At 37.9% G+C, this 15,220-nt stretch overlaps 1 protein-coding gene across 2 annotated transcripts in view; it reads left to right on the top strand.

Moving 5' to 3' along the window:
- The window catches only part of FOCAD (focadhesin), a 303,850-nt gene that overhangs the window by 206,913 nt on the left and 81,717 nt on the right, over positions 1-15,220 (top strand). For both annotated transcript variants that reach the window (XM_080819443.1, XM_080819444.1), the window contains exons 20-21: positions 452-637; positions 3,714-3,835. In XM_080819443.1, the coding sequence (XP_080675569.1) occupies positions 452-637; positions 3,714-3,835 (308 nt within the window). The remainder of the gene's footprint in view (positions 1-451; positions 638-3,713; positions 3,836-15,220) is intronic.

Below are 15,220 nucleotides of genomic sequence, written 5' to 3' on the forward strand. Positions count from 1 at the left end.
TAATAACTGGCCAAGTAGCAGTGAAAATAAAGAGAAATGCATGGGTCCAGGATATATTTTTAAAGATAGATTTAGAAGGACTCGTTAATGGATTATATGTGAGAAGTATGAGAAAGAGAGGAATTCAGAATATCTGAGTTTTTCAGCTTGAGTAACTGGGTACCATGTTTTAATTTGGGAAGACTAAGAAAGGGATGAGGTTCAAGAACTCCCTGCTTACTTTGTGAAGTTTGGTTTGAAATAGAGCTATGGCTGTGTGTGTGTGTGTGTGTGTGTGTGTATAAGTGTGTCTATATACACACTTATACTACACTTACACTTTGTATATAAGTGTATATATATCCATATATAAGTATATATACATACACACACATATGTGAGTTAACAATGAATGATTGTCTCCTAACGTATTGTATTTACTCTACTTTTGATCACTTTTCATCTCTTTCAGCCTTGGAGGAATTTTTTACATCTCTTGTGAAGCAGGAAATGGTAAATATGCCCCGTGGGGTCTATCACTCTGCATTAAAAGGAGGTCCCCGGTCCGACCAAGGAAAAACTGTAGCAGGGATCCCCAATTTTATACTGAAGATGTATGAGACCAATAAGCAGCCAGGTTTGAAACCTGGCCTTGCAGGTAAGTACAGCACATGGTATCAAGGTACAAGTTCTTAGCCTAAAGATTGCACTTCCTCTTCCAAGTTCGGTGTGATAGGTCACGACAGAGCACACCTGCTGCTAACATTTTGACACACCTGGACAAATGAAAAAAATAAACCATATTTTAAAGGCATCAGAGAAGTGTAGAAGCAAAGACAGGTAGACGAAAACTACAGAATGAGGAGAAAGAATACTTCAGAAGTGTGCCCCTGCTGCCCCATGGGAGATCGTCACTGATTTTGATTGTATGCTAGGACCGGGGCTTGGCCCGAGAAGAGGTCTGTTGCAGTATATAGAGAAACCAGTGGAGCTTTTATTTATTAATTTTTTAAAAAGATTTTCTTTATTTATTCCTGAGATATATATATAGAGAGAGAGGCAGAGGCAGAGGGAGAAGCAAACTCTGCACTGAGCAGGGAGCCTGATAGGGGACTCAATCCCAGGACCCTGGAATCATGACCTGAGCCAAAGGCAGGCATTTAACCATCTGAGCCAGCCAGGTGCCCTAACCAGTGGAGCTTTTAGTGGTTCCACGGGCCTAGAGTGATGTGATGGCTCATTTTCTATGTCAGTTTGACTGGGCTAAGTGATACTCAGGTAGCTGGTGAAAAATTACTTGTGGATGTCTTTGGGAGTATTTCCAGAAGAAGTTAGCATTTGAATGAGTAACTGAGGAAAGAAAGTCACCCTCACCAGTGTGGATGGGCAACAACATCCAGTTCACTGATGGCCTGACCAGAACAGGTGGCTAGAAGAAGAGTGAATTTGCTCTTTCCTTAGCCAGGACATCCATCTCCTCTGAATTACACTGAATTACTGAATTACACCAGTACTCTTCCTGGATCTCCACCTTGCAGATAGCAAGATCATGGGACTTCTTATCCTCCATAATCATGGGAGCCAATTCCTATAATAAAGCTCCCCATTTAGAGAGGGAGAAAGGGGTGGGGAGAGGGAGAGGTTGGGGGAGAGAGATTGAAATTGAGATTCTGGTTCTCTGAAGACTCTGATGAACAGAGGTGAGAAACTAGAGTTTTCTCAAAAGCTAGCTGATGAATTTTGAGTTTGCACTGAAAGTTACAGAACTAGGCTGGAGCTTCTGAGAAGCGGTGCAGTCTCCAGCCTCTCTGTGCTCAGGAAACAAAGAGCTAGGACAATGGGCCTGAAAACAAAGCCCAGGAGTAGCAGCGAACTGATACTGAAGAGCTACGTCTCTTTTCACCTGGGAGCACTTACTTATTCTGGCCTCAGCTGGAGACTGAATTTCAGGCTTGACCTTTACTAGAGGCTGGTGCGGGAGGCAGAGAAACCCACAGAGATCTTGTCATTCATGGGGTGTCTGAGCAGTGGAACCGGGGACTTGTGGAACCTCAGACACATAGCCTATTTCTCCCTATTTGTCAAATTTTGAAGGTTTATGGGATGGGAGGTTAAAGAGATAAACTGAAAACCTCAGAGGACCCGTCTGAGTCTCTCATAAGCTTTCCGTATTGAGGAGACCAATTAGGCTGTCAGATGAAAATCTTGGGGGAGGCATGCCCGAGGAACAGGGTTGAACCAGAGGTAGACTGAGATTTACCAAAGCTATAATCAAGCCTAACCCAGTTCAGTCTCTGATTCAATTTATATGATCATTCCTTTATTCTATGTATCTAAAAGAAGGCAGCTGAAACTCCTCTCTGAGTTAAAAAAAAAAAAATCATTTAGATTTTCTGTGTTTCCTTTGTATACTGTCCAGGATTCAATGAAAATGTATTGGATGTATGAAAAAGGAAAAGCTTTGAAATGAAGGGGACATTTCATGGAGATAAAGAAGTCATTCTATTAAGAAAATATCACAGTACCACTGTACACAAAATAGCATCATTTTTAAACTATATGAAAACCATTCACAAAACTAAAAAAAATGGACAAACCTTCCAGAAGGGAGGTGGGTGGGGGCCTGGGTGAAAAGGTGATGGGGATTAAGGAGTACACCTGTTGTGATGAGCGCCAGGTGTTGTATGGAAGTTTTGAATCACTGTATTGTACACCTGAAACTAATATTATACTCTTTGTTAACTAACTGGAATTTAAATTTTTAAAAATGGGCGAACCTATAATAATAGTGGGAAACTTTAAAATAATTTTTATAAGATTTTATTTATTAATTTTTGAGGGAGATAGAGTGAGCACAAGCACAAGGAGGAGGAGGGGTAGAGGGAGAAACAGGCTCCCCTCTGAGCGGGAAGCTGGACACGGGACTCTATCCCAGGATCCTGGGATCATGACCTGATCTGAAGGCAGATGCTTAACTGACTGAGCCACCCAGGCATCTCTAAAAAATGTTTTAAAGTAGGATACCTAGGTGGTTTAGTTGATGAGATTAACATAATCTTGATACTGAGAGCAAGAAGGGAATATTATAAAGCAGTCTTTTCTATTATACATAGTTGTAAAAATACCCCAAAATATATTAGAAAATTGAATTTAGCAATATAGCTAATACAAGTGAGGTTAATTTAATGTTTGAAAATCAGTATAATTAAGTACTTTAATAGAAAAAGGCATAACAATCTTTAGATAATCTCGGTAGATGCAGAAAAAGCCTTTGAAAATTTTTGTTCATTTACAAATGAATAAGGCTCATAAATAACTGATAATTTGAATATGGTAACTGCTAATTTCTTAAATCTGTTTTTTTTCCATAGATACCGTGGTCAAAATCATAATTTGCTTAGCAAATTAATTTCTGATCTCTCTATCCAAGGGCACCTGGGTGGCTCAGTTGGTTAAACATCTGCCTTCGTCTCAGGTCATGATCCCAGTGTCCTGGGATCGAGCCTTGAATCAGGCTCCATGCTAAACAGAAAGCCTGCTTCTCCCTCTCCCACGCCCCCTGCTTGTGTTCCCTCTCTCGCTATTTCTCTGTCAAGTGGGTAAATAAAATATTTAAATAAATAAATAAAATCTCTCTGTCCAGATTGATTGAATATGGATTACTGAGACTCTGGGAATCTGTTTTTCCATAAGACGCGTTTTTTACAAGTTGTCCCCCCCCCCCCCCCCACCAGGTGGTATGTTATTTTGTTACGATGTTTCAACCTATCAGAGTAAAGATGGCAAACCTTTGAATCGACTGATGGCCAGTAGGGGGCGAAGTTTCAAGCAGACCTCACTCGCTCTGGTACATGAGGTAGGTGCCTCCCCATACTGTGTAACAGGTTCTTCTTGCTTGTATATGTTTAGGGGTTCCCCCTCTTCAGTTTATGGTCATGAAATTTAGTGTGTGTTTATTTTTTTAAAGATTTTACTTATTTATTTGAGAACGAGAGAAAGATAGCAAGAGAGGGCACGAGCGGGGTGAGGGGTTGCAGGGAAAAGCAGAAGCAGGCTCCCTCCTAAGGGGGAAGCCTGACACGGGGCTCGATCTTAAGACTCCAGTATGATGACCCGAAGGCAGACGCTTAACCGACTGAGCCACCCAGGCACCCCTGTACGTTGCTTTTAAAGGAAACCAAAAAAGTTGACCCAGTTGAATACTATAATATTTGGATGTATTTCTGAAAGAAAGTGGCACACTTCTTCCATTGCCCAGCCTTATTATTATGGAGTGGTATGTAGGAATTTGGTTTATTTCATCATTGTTTAACTTGTATTGTTCACTATAAGTACCAATTTATTGTTTAAAGAAGTAATCTTGCCTCTTCCTTGATTTGAATCCTTTGCAAGTATGTAGGGTACCAGTGTTTATATATTTTGCAAATGTTGGGAATTAAGAGTAAATAAAAGTGTTTAAAGAAAAAAAAAAACTTTGGTTTTAGTGTTTATTCTGTTTTTCCTTAAGGCTACCCTTTTAAAATAAAGTTAGGTGATGCCACGAGATGATTTGTATAAAGTCTGATCATATCAGATTATAGCAACACCAGAGGGAAGAGAGAAGCTGGACAGCGTGTGGGAAACGTGTTCTTTGGTGTTACTGTTAAACACTTGATGACTTATTGTGGTGAATATAAACTAAAATAAGTGAATAACAAAGTGTCATAGCAAAGAGATTTATTTTATACAGTTTAGACATGATAGGTTATATACCACTTATAAATGAAGGTAGGAATTTTAAAACGTTTAACAGTTTGATGTTAACTTAGAGCTAAGACAGTATGTTTGTACTAAATCTCATTTTGGTGTGTAATTTGTAAATCTTGGCATCACTCATTTGGCTGGACTATATGCTGTATCTTCCCAGTTGCCACCAGTAGCATATCCAGTTTTTAGAGAGCTGTCTTTATTTGGTGCCACCCATGCTCTTTCATGTATTTAATTAAAGTTGAAATTATGCAAATATTTGGTTCAAAGCCTTTTTTGTCTAATTCATTGTCTTCGCTTAACTAAGGAGGGACTAACGATCTGGGAGGAAGTGCGGTTTAATTTCATGAAAGAGAGAACATAGGTGATTTCTAGATCTGTTTTCCTTAACATCTTTATACTTGCTATGGACAAGGGAGAGATTTGGTACCTTTTTGTGTTTTTCAGTGTGCACCTAGGAGACTGAAGGATACTTAATCACATACTTAACCAAAGTGTTAAGTAATAATGGAAAGCTGATTTTAAAAGTCACCATCAGAACTGAAACAAGAAAAAGTGTTAATATGAGGAGTAGCAGAAGGCAGTCTAATAAATTTCAGCAAATGGCATCAGAATTTATGAGGTGTGCCTTGGATATGAACAAAGTATTTGGGTTAAGATACTTGTTGCTTATGTTGTAGAATGCCTAGAAAATTTCAAAGAGATGAAAGAGTGATTATTTTAGGAGTCATTTAGAAGATATATTGGATAGAATTTTGTCAAATCTATGGTAGGATTTTAGTTTGGATTCATCTTGCTGTAATTCATTTAAAAAAAAAGAGGCAGAGATAGTGAATGAATCATACAGTTTCTCAGACTAGGTGACAACAAATAATATGAATTTTAAGATCTGGTTAGAGTAATAATTGCAATGATAATAGCTAATAACCAGCTCAGGTATTTTAAAACTTGCGTGCACGTTCTCTCTCTCTCTCTATATATATATATTTATTGAATATTGAATATATATTAAATATATATTGAATATATATTTATTGAGTATATATTGAAATATATATTATTTATTGAAAATTTATTGAATATTGAATATATATATTGGATATTGAAAAAACATATCTATATTCATTTAATCTCTAACACTGTGGGGCTGGTACTGCTAATGTGTCTGAGATCACAGAGCTCATAAGTACAGAAGCCTGAAAATTGAACCCAGGCAGTGTGATTCAGGATGGTCCTTGAATTACCCTACACCATACCAAGTTAAGCAGAGAGCATTTAAAAAATATCTTTGAATCTTCCCAAGATGCCTGTAGTATTTCTTTACTCTTCTCCTTGTTTCTAGATTTTCTTTTGTTGGGATCCTTTTGGTGGTGTTGCAGGTGATGTTTCTTCAAACTTCTTTGGGTTCTTATTATTGCTTCTGAGTCTTTTTATTTTAAAAATGTCTGTCATGAGAGTTTCAGTTGGTTTATTCACCCATTGATGGACTCTTGGGTTGTTTCCGGTTTGGGGCAGTTAGGATGAAGCTGCTGTAAGTGATTCTCATATAGGTGTATGTGTGGACACCTGTTTTCATTTTTTTGAGTAAATGAAGATGTAGGAGTGGAATTGCTAGGTCATATGATTAGTGAATGTAACAAACTACCAAACTTTTCTTTTTTTCTTTTTTTACTACCAAACTTTTCTAGTGACTGTCCCATTTTGAGTGCCTCGCGGCAGAGTGAGGGAGCTCCACTCGCTCTCTTTGTCCGTACTCCTCTTTTTTTTTTTTTTTTTTTTAAAGCTAGCTGTTCTCATACATGGAGAGTGATTTCTCTTCTGTGGTTTTGTGTTTCCTTAATGGCTGTTGATGTCGAGCATCTTTTTAGGTGTTTTTTTGTTTGGTTGTTTGTTTTGTCAGTCATACTTTTTCTTCCATGAAGTATTCTGTTGTTTTGCCTGTTTTTTTTTTTTTTAACAAGGTTTTTCTTTTTAAATGAGAGTTCTTTATATATTCTGATACAAATTCTTTATTAGAAATGTGTTTTTCAATTTGTTTTTTAAACCAAGTCTGTAACTTGTCTTCTTATTTCCTTGGCAGTGTCTTTTGAAGAGCGAATGGTTAGCTTTAAAGAATTCCAATTCATCAAGGTTTTCTATTTATAGACCTTGCTTTTTGTTGAAACCAAAGCCTCAAAGATCTTCTGTTTTCTTTTTTCTCTCCTGTATTTTCTTCTTTATTTTTTTCAAAAATCGAGGCATAATTAATGTGCTGTGAAACCAACTCATTTAATGTGTGCAATTCCGTGGTTTTAGCATATTCACATATTTGTGAAACCATCCACACAATCAATTTTAGAATGTTTTCATCTCACCAAAAAGAAATTCTGTACCTGTTAGCAGGGAGACTCTCTTTCCCTCTTGCCCTAGCCTCCAACAACCACTAATCCACTATTCTGTCTCCGTAGTTTGCATATTTTGGACATTACATATAAATAGAATCATGCAATATGTGGTCTTTTTTGTCTGACTTTTTTCACTTAGTATAATGTTTTCAGAGTTTATAGATGCTGTAGCATGTGTCAGGACTTCATTCCTTTTTATGGCCAAATAATATGCCATTATATGAATCTACCATGTATAGTTTATCCATTAGTCCTTTGATGATCTCCTGTGTTTACGTATGAAAGTTTTATACTTTACAGTTCCATTCTAGCCTAGGATCTGTATGAGTTAACTTTTCATGAGCTATGACTTATATTTATTGAATATACCGCCCTTTCTTCACCAAATCACCTCTGTAGAAAATTGTTTGTCCATATGTATGGGTCTACTACTACTTCTTTTTTTTTTTTTTTTAAGATTTTATTTGTTTATTTGAGAGAGCAAGAGAGCATGAGCACGCACAGAGGAAGAGGCAGAGGATAAAGCAGACTCCCCACCAAGCAGGGAACCTGACTCGCGGCTCTGTCCCAGAACCCTGGGGTCATGACCTGAGCCAAAGGCAGATGGTTCATCAACTGAGCCACCCAGGCGCCCCTGCATGGGTCTACTTCTGCACTCAGTTGTATTCCCTTGATCTTTGTGTGTATACTTTAACTAAAACCACACAGCTTAATTACTGTTGCTTTATAAAATGTCTTGAAATCAAGTAATATGAGTCCTCCAATTATGTTGTTTTAAAATTTGGCTATCTTAGGCCTTTGGCTTTTCCATGTAAATTTTAAATCAGCTTTGAGAAACCACAGAAAAGCCTGCTGTAATTTTGGTTAGAAATGTATTGAATCTGTAGATGAATTTGGGAGAGAATTGACATCTCACTAATATTGAGTCTTTCAACTCATGTACAAGGTATTTGTATCTTTCCATTATTTTAGGTCAGTGTTTTGTTTTATTATAAATCTTATGCACATTTTGTTAAATTTAATGAATATTGCATGTCCCTAAGTATTTTGATGCTACTGCATCTAATTAACTGTTTTTTCCTTTGTGTTAATTTGCAACTGCTCATTGCTAGTATATAAACATATAATGGATACTTTTCTATGACTTTACTAAACCCACTTACATGTTCTTATTGCTTTTTGTAGCTTCTTTTTGTTTTTCATTGTGATGTGTGTGAATAGAGAATATCTTAATTTTTTTTCTTTCTGATGTTTTTGCCTTTCACTTTTTTCTTGCCTGATTACACTGAATAGGGCCTTCTAGTACAGTGTTGGACTGGAGTGGTAAAGAGCAGACATTTCTTATCTCATACACAGTCTTGTGGGAAAACATTCAGTGTCTTAACATTCAATATGATATTATGTTTAGCTTATTTTAGTATGAAGATTTTATAGATATCTTTTATCAGGTTTGCAAAGTTTCCTGTTATTCCTAAGTTGCTGAGGGTTTTTATCACGATTTTGTCAAATGTTTTGTTCTATATCTATTCAGAAGACTGTATGCTTTTTAAACTTGTTAATATGATGAATTATTTTGATTCGTCTGAGTGAACCAGATTTTCATTCTAGGAAAAACTCCTTGTAATCCTAATGTATTATCCTATTTATATATTGCTGAATTTGTTTTGCTAGTAATATTTTGTTAAGGATTTTGGCATCTGTGTTCATGAGGGATATTTTTCTATAGTTTCCTTTCATTGTCTTTGCCTGAAACATCGCTGTGTAATGCTATCCTAATAATTTTTCCTTAAATGTTTGGTGGAATTTTCCCATGAAACCATCTGGGGTTGGAGTTTTCTTCAGGAATGTTTATAACTATGAATTAAATGTATTTAATATATGAGTCTCTTCACACAAATCTATCCATCTTCCTACTAGTCCTGACAGGGGTGTGTGGGTGGCAGCAGACATGACAGTTAGTGTCTGTCTCCTGTAAAGTGTAGAGTTCGTAAAATCAGGGAGCTGGTTTTGGTCACATGTAGCTCTAATGCCTGGTATTCCTGGGACACAGCACATACTTCGTAGACCTTTGTCAAGTTAATGGTTTGAATTCTTTTGAAACATGGATGTGCCTTAGACTTTGTATGTGCATTTAGTGTGATGGTTTCCTTTTTCCAGAAATGTTGTTAATAAATTGATGCTGAATCTAATCACCATTGAGGTCTTACTAAGAGGTGACATTATTATAATTTGAACAGCTTTTATGTACTGTTTCATGTCATTATTCACTTATGTGAATAGATGTAGCCTTTCCCCTTTTCTCCCTGCCCAAGATCACATATACTTACAGGATATGCTATGGCCTTCTTAATGCCTACAACTGTAGGTGGGTGAGTGTGTGAATCGGGAAGAGAACTTTGTTTTGAATGTCCTGAAAGCTCTGCTCTTCGTATTCTGACCTATTTGTTTTACATAATTGTCAGTATTTCTCAAGAACTGTGTTCATTAAATCAAGTAATTTTCATTATGGAGAACTAGCTATTTCATCTGTGATGAATTCTTTTGGAGATTATTATATTCCCTTCTTTCTGAAAACTTTTTTTTTTTTTTTACAATTTTTGTTTTTTAATTGACTTTTCTTTAAGTGAAACTCTCCCATGGGACTTTCAGAAGACTTGAAAATCTAAGTCTCCTTGGACTTTGACCTGAAATACCAGGAGAAGTTCTGTATCATCATTGCCCTGCTTAGATTTTTCTAAACCTGAAGTGTTTGAACAGGGACAAGCAGGGGTCATTTCAGATCTACTTAGGGGTTCTCCAACCTCAGGTGACCGTCCTCTTCTGCTCTGATTTATAACTACACTTTCCCCTCCTGAGACTAACTGATTCCTCTTGATAAGGAAGCTGAAGGTGAATGACAGGTTCCTTCCCTGAAATTTGCTGCCTGTCTTGTCATCCTTTGGCATTTCTAACTCTGACGTGACACTCTCACCTAAATTGGATGATTGTGATTTGTCCCTGGATGGGAATGGCAGTCTTGCTTCATTATTCCCTCCATCTTTGGACGCATGCAAATTTTCCTGATCCTGCTGCTGCCACCCAATATTTCTGCCTCTGCATTAGGTAATGAGCTCTTTTTTCATTCTTATTTCACTGCAACCTTATCTGGACTTATTGGCAGAACTATTCTGAATGAAATCTCTCTCTTTCTTCCTTCTTTCTGTCCTTCCTTCCTTCCTTTTGAGTTGATTATCATTTGATTCTTTTTGTCCTATAAATTAATTTTGCCTTTCTTCTGCCTTCTGTGGATTTTTTCCCTAGATAGGTGGGCTATAACCCATCATTTGAAATACAAAGAATATATTTGCCTTTTTCTTTCAGTTTCTTCTTTATTTAAGAACCTATTTCTTAGGAAGAACGTGGAGTAGCATTAACATTCATGCAATATGAAACAATTAGATGGAAATTCTGAATAATAATTGGGAGAAGTGGTATCTATGCTTATTACACATTCCCCTTAGAAAACATTGTGAAAAGTATGGTTTGCTGTATTTTAGAGACTCCATAATTACCATGTGATGTGAGTTGTTATGGTAACTGGGTTTCCCCCCTCCTATTAAATAACAGAGTAAGTAAATGGTTGCTTGAGATGTGATTGAATTGTCAGCTTTCAAGCTAATGTTATCCTGATGGGGGTGGGGGGGGCCGAGATAGACTGAGGAAGAGAGAGAGAAGATGAGGGAGAGAGAGGCAGGGAGAGAAATTTTAAAATGTCCAGAAAGCACCCACAAAGAGATGAGTATCATTTTACTTTAAAAATGTGTCCTCTGCAAGCCCTCCCTTCTTGTCCTTCAGTCACTATTTGTCAGGAGACAGGAATAACAAAATTATTTTTGTGCCAACAAGATTGCTATTGACAGAAAATTGAAGGCTATTATATCTCATATATAAACAGTGGGACATTGAATGGCTTTTTGGGGTCTCGAACACTAAGGACAAATGGTTTTTCTTCTGGGAATGTGGGAGGAGTGTGTGTATGTCACAGACTGCATGTAGAGTGACTCAGTGTTTGTGGGTCTGTGTAGCAACTGACATTAAATACTTCAATTCTTTTGATAATAAATACATCTGGGGAGCATGCAAATGTCTCCTTTTTGAAATCAGGGTTTTAAAGTCAATAGCAAACACTTGGTTTACCTGTAAGTTTGTACAGGCTACTCTATCTTTTTTCATTCTGCCTCAACCTTCTAACAACCTCACCAAAGGTTATTTTACTCGAATTATAGTGTTTAATGAAAGTCTGTTAAAATGGATGTTTTCTTATAAATGGCAATTGTACTTGTTAAAATTGCATAGGAGACAGAAGACACTACCAAATTTCTATGCAGTGTATTATGAACAGTAAGTTTACAGGCGGCTGTAAAACACGTATCAGTGAGGAAACAAATCTACTTTTTGATTTTTTCTTTCAACATTTCCCTTCATTTGTGAATTGTGTTTTCAAGCAAGATATTTTCTGTTGAGCTACTATTTCAGATCTACTTGATTAAATCCTGTATGATTCAAATGAAGTTTAGTGAGGAAACTTCAAAATATAAGACATATTATACCCACTTGAAAATTCTGCCTTGTCACTCACTGTGGTTTTAGCTGGAACATCTTGGACGTGCTTTTGTAAAATTTCAGATAACTGTGTCCTCAACAGCTTGTGTTTGAGTTGAGCTGTGTCTACTTAAAAAAGTTTTCTAACACTGGTTCCTGCATGACTGAAAGTTGAAAATCATAGTTTTCCGATTGCTTGTTTATGTTCGTGTAGTTTTCACATGACATTTTGTCTTAAAGCAAATACTGTACATTTGATTTGATTAAACTCAGAAGGTACTTAATTGAGTACTTATGTGCAGAATCCTATCATGGGTCTATGGGAGGAATTCTGAGATGAGTAGGACAGGTTCTCTACCTCTAGGATTGTATGAGATGAAGGTACATACACAAATAATCTAAGATGGAATTGGATGAATGTTACAGGAGATGTCTGTAGCCTCCTGGAAGTATAGAGATGGAAGAAATTATTTCAGTAAGTAGAGATGAAAGGAAGACAGAGCATTCCAGGCAGTGGAAAGAGTGAGTGCAAAGGTCCTGTAGAGTATAGGACTGACTTGGGAATTGGTTTATAACCAGATTCAGCCAGAATGCAGGTTAAATGAAAGAAAGGACCAGGAAATCATCTGGGGAAATTGGTTGGGGATCTTGGCCAGCAGAGTTCTTACATGAGAACAAATTATTTTTTAAAGTAAATGGTGTGCTTTTGATTCTAAAAGGCTTTGAACATAGTACAAAAGAGTTTGGACTTTATTCTTTAATGAACCATCAAAGGTTTTTGAAAAGGAGTTCTGAGTTAATGGAAGAGTAGCAGCACCATTTAGGATGTATTAGAAGAAGGAAAGATTTTAGGCTGTTAGGGGAGATCAGTTAGGGGCCTTAATACTTTAGGCAGGAATTAGGACTAAGCCAGTGAGGAAGAAAGTATAGAAAATAGAAGAAACATTTCAGAGGTGGAGTTGGCTGTTGAGTTGGGGGCAAGAAAGAAGTCCAGGATAAATCAGAAGTTTTAAACCTGGGTGGCTGGGATATTGACGTGTGATATTGATAGAAACACAAAGGATAAGAGCAAGGGTGGATTTTCAGTGCTGATGGCAAGTGTACAGGGTATAATAGACAATGGGAAGTGAGGGTTTGAGAAGCATTACAATCAAAGTAGTGACTTTCAAACTCTGTATTTTTAGTTTTATTTGTATTGAGGTATAATATACAGGCACTCGATTTCTCCTCTCTTAGTACATAGTTCTGTGAATTTTTGCAAGTGCATACATTCACGTAACCCAAATCCCAGTCAAGATAAGAACAGTGCTGTTGCCCTAAAAATTCCCCCATGCTCCTTTATAGTCAGTCCCTTTCCTCTCTCCTTTCTTCTGAAACCACTGATCTAGTTTATGTCCTTCTCGTTGAAACCACAAGAGTCCTGGGGACCACCACAAATACAGTTGGATGATTAAGAGGCTGACTACCAAGCCCCCAGCCCTCGTCCTCACTTCATCTAGATAAGTTTTGCCTGTTTTCTGTTTTATATGTTGACGTTCTACTTAACATTTGGGGTGGGTGGGAAAATTGCATAGCTTAACACTTAAAACCTCGTCATATTCTGTGGTGTTGCTGTCACAACTCTAAGCTACAGTTCTCTCTTACCTGGATCCTTGCAGTAGCCTGTGAGTAGGTGTCCCTTCTCTGACCTTTGCCTCCTACAGTCTATTCGCAACATAGCAGTCATCATGATCTTTTTGTTCTATAGAAGAAAGATCATGTCTTTCTTCTCAAAATCTTATAATGGCTGTCCCTTTAATAAGAATAAAGATTAGTCCTGAGAGGCTCCCAGGTGTAAGCGTCTGACTCTTGATTTCAGCGCGCCAGTCATGATCTCAGGGTTGTGAGATCGAGCCCTGTGTTGGGCTCTGCCCTGGACGTGGAGCCTGCTTAAGATTCTCTCTCCTACTTCTGCCGCTTGCCCTCTGCACCTGTGCACATTCTCTCTCTTTCGCTCGCTCTCAAAAAAAGGTAAGTCTTGAAAAGTGACCTAGAAGTGACTTCCCTGCGTCCTCTGAGTGCCCTGTAAATTTACCAAACTCTCGTGCTCACTCTGTCTGTGGTCGTTCGTTGTAGTTGGTTACACTGGCCTTTGTGTTCCTCAGACAGGTTAGCCATGTGCTTGCTTTAGGACCTGTGCCCTACCTTGTGTGTGTGTTTTTAAACTGAGGCAAAATTCGCATAACATAAAATTAACTCTTTTAAAGCTTAAAGCATACAATTCAGTGGTATTTAGTGTATTCACAGTGTGCAGACCATCACCTTTAGCTAGTTCCAGAACATTTTCACCACCCTCCAGTGACATCCTGTGTGTGTGAAATAATCACTTCCCATTTCCCCCTCCCTTCTTCCCTTCCCCCTCTCTTCCCCTCCCCTGGCAACAACATCCATGGATTTACCTATTTGGGATATTTCATATAAATAGAATCATCTAATAGGAACCTTTCTGCCTTCTTTCTGTTTCACATAAATGTTTTCACAGTGCATCTACATCTAGGGCGCATCTGCCCGTCATTCCTTTTTATGGTTGAGTAATATTCCATTGTAGATACATTTTGTTTGTCCATGCATTGCTCATGTGGGTTATTTCCATCTTTTGGCTATTGTGAAAATGCTGCTTTGAGCATTCATCTACGGTGTTTGTCTGCATATATGGTCTCGATTCTTTTGGGTATGTGTGTAGAATTGGAATTGCTGGGTCATAGGGTAATTCTGTATTTGACTTTTTGAGGAATGACCAAACCGTGTTCCGTAGTAGCTGAACTGTTTTCCATTCCCACAAGCCCTTCTCTGGGTTTCTATAACTTCATCACGTTCCAGTCTTTACTCAGGCCTCCTCTTCTCAATGAGGTCTGCTCTGACTGCCCTGTTGAGTCCCGTAAAGTGTTCTGTCCCTGTCCTCCTCCCTTGTCCTCCCTCCTTGTCCTCCCCCCACACCCTCCTCATGTATATTTCTCTAATATGGTCTCCTTTTTTAGACACATGTGTAATGTTTCATTATACTTACTCCCTCTTACACCTAGAAACACTTCCTTTTCTCCAGATCACAGAACCTGCTCATTGCAACAGTCCGTCAGACGCCTGTCATTGCAAGGGCATGTGCAGATGAAGCCAAACTACATTCCACATCCCTGACAACTTGCTGCACAGTAGTGGAGAACCCTCATCTGCTGAGTAACAGGGTTACAAGTTCATGATTTGCAATTATTTAGTTGATTGGATTCCCTTCAAAGGCTTCTCAGAGTATAGAAAATTATACATAATTTCCATGCTTTAAAAATGCTAATTGTATTCTTCAGCCTAGCAACATTAACCTATATGGGTGGCTATATACTGAACTAGAATAGTGTCCTAAAATGTGTTTTTGTTAAAAATGGTCAAGGACGTCTCTTTTGCTGTGTAACACAACGGGAGTGTAAGGGCATGACTGACTTCAAGCTGTCTCTCTGAGTTTCTCTTCAGTAAAGGGAAGAGCAGGAGAGTGCATCTTT

Source organism: Martes martes (assembly GCF_963455335.1).
Source record: "Martes martes genome assembly, chromosome: 12".
Lineage (NCBI taxonomy): Eukaryota > Metazoa > Chordata > Mammalia > Carnivora > Mustelidae > Martes > Martes martes.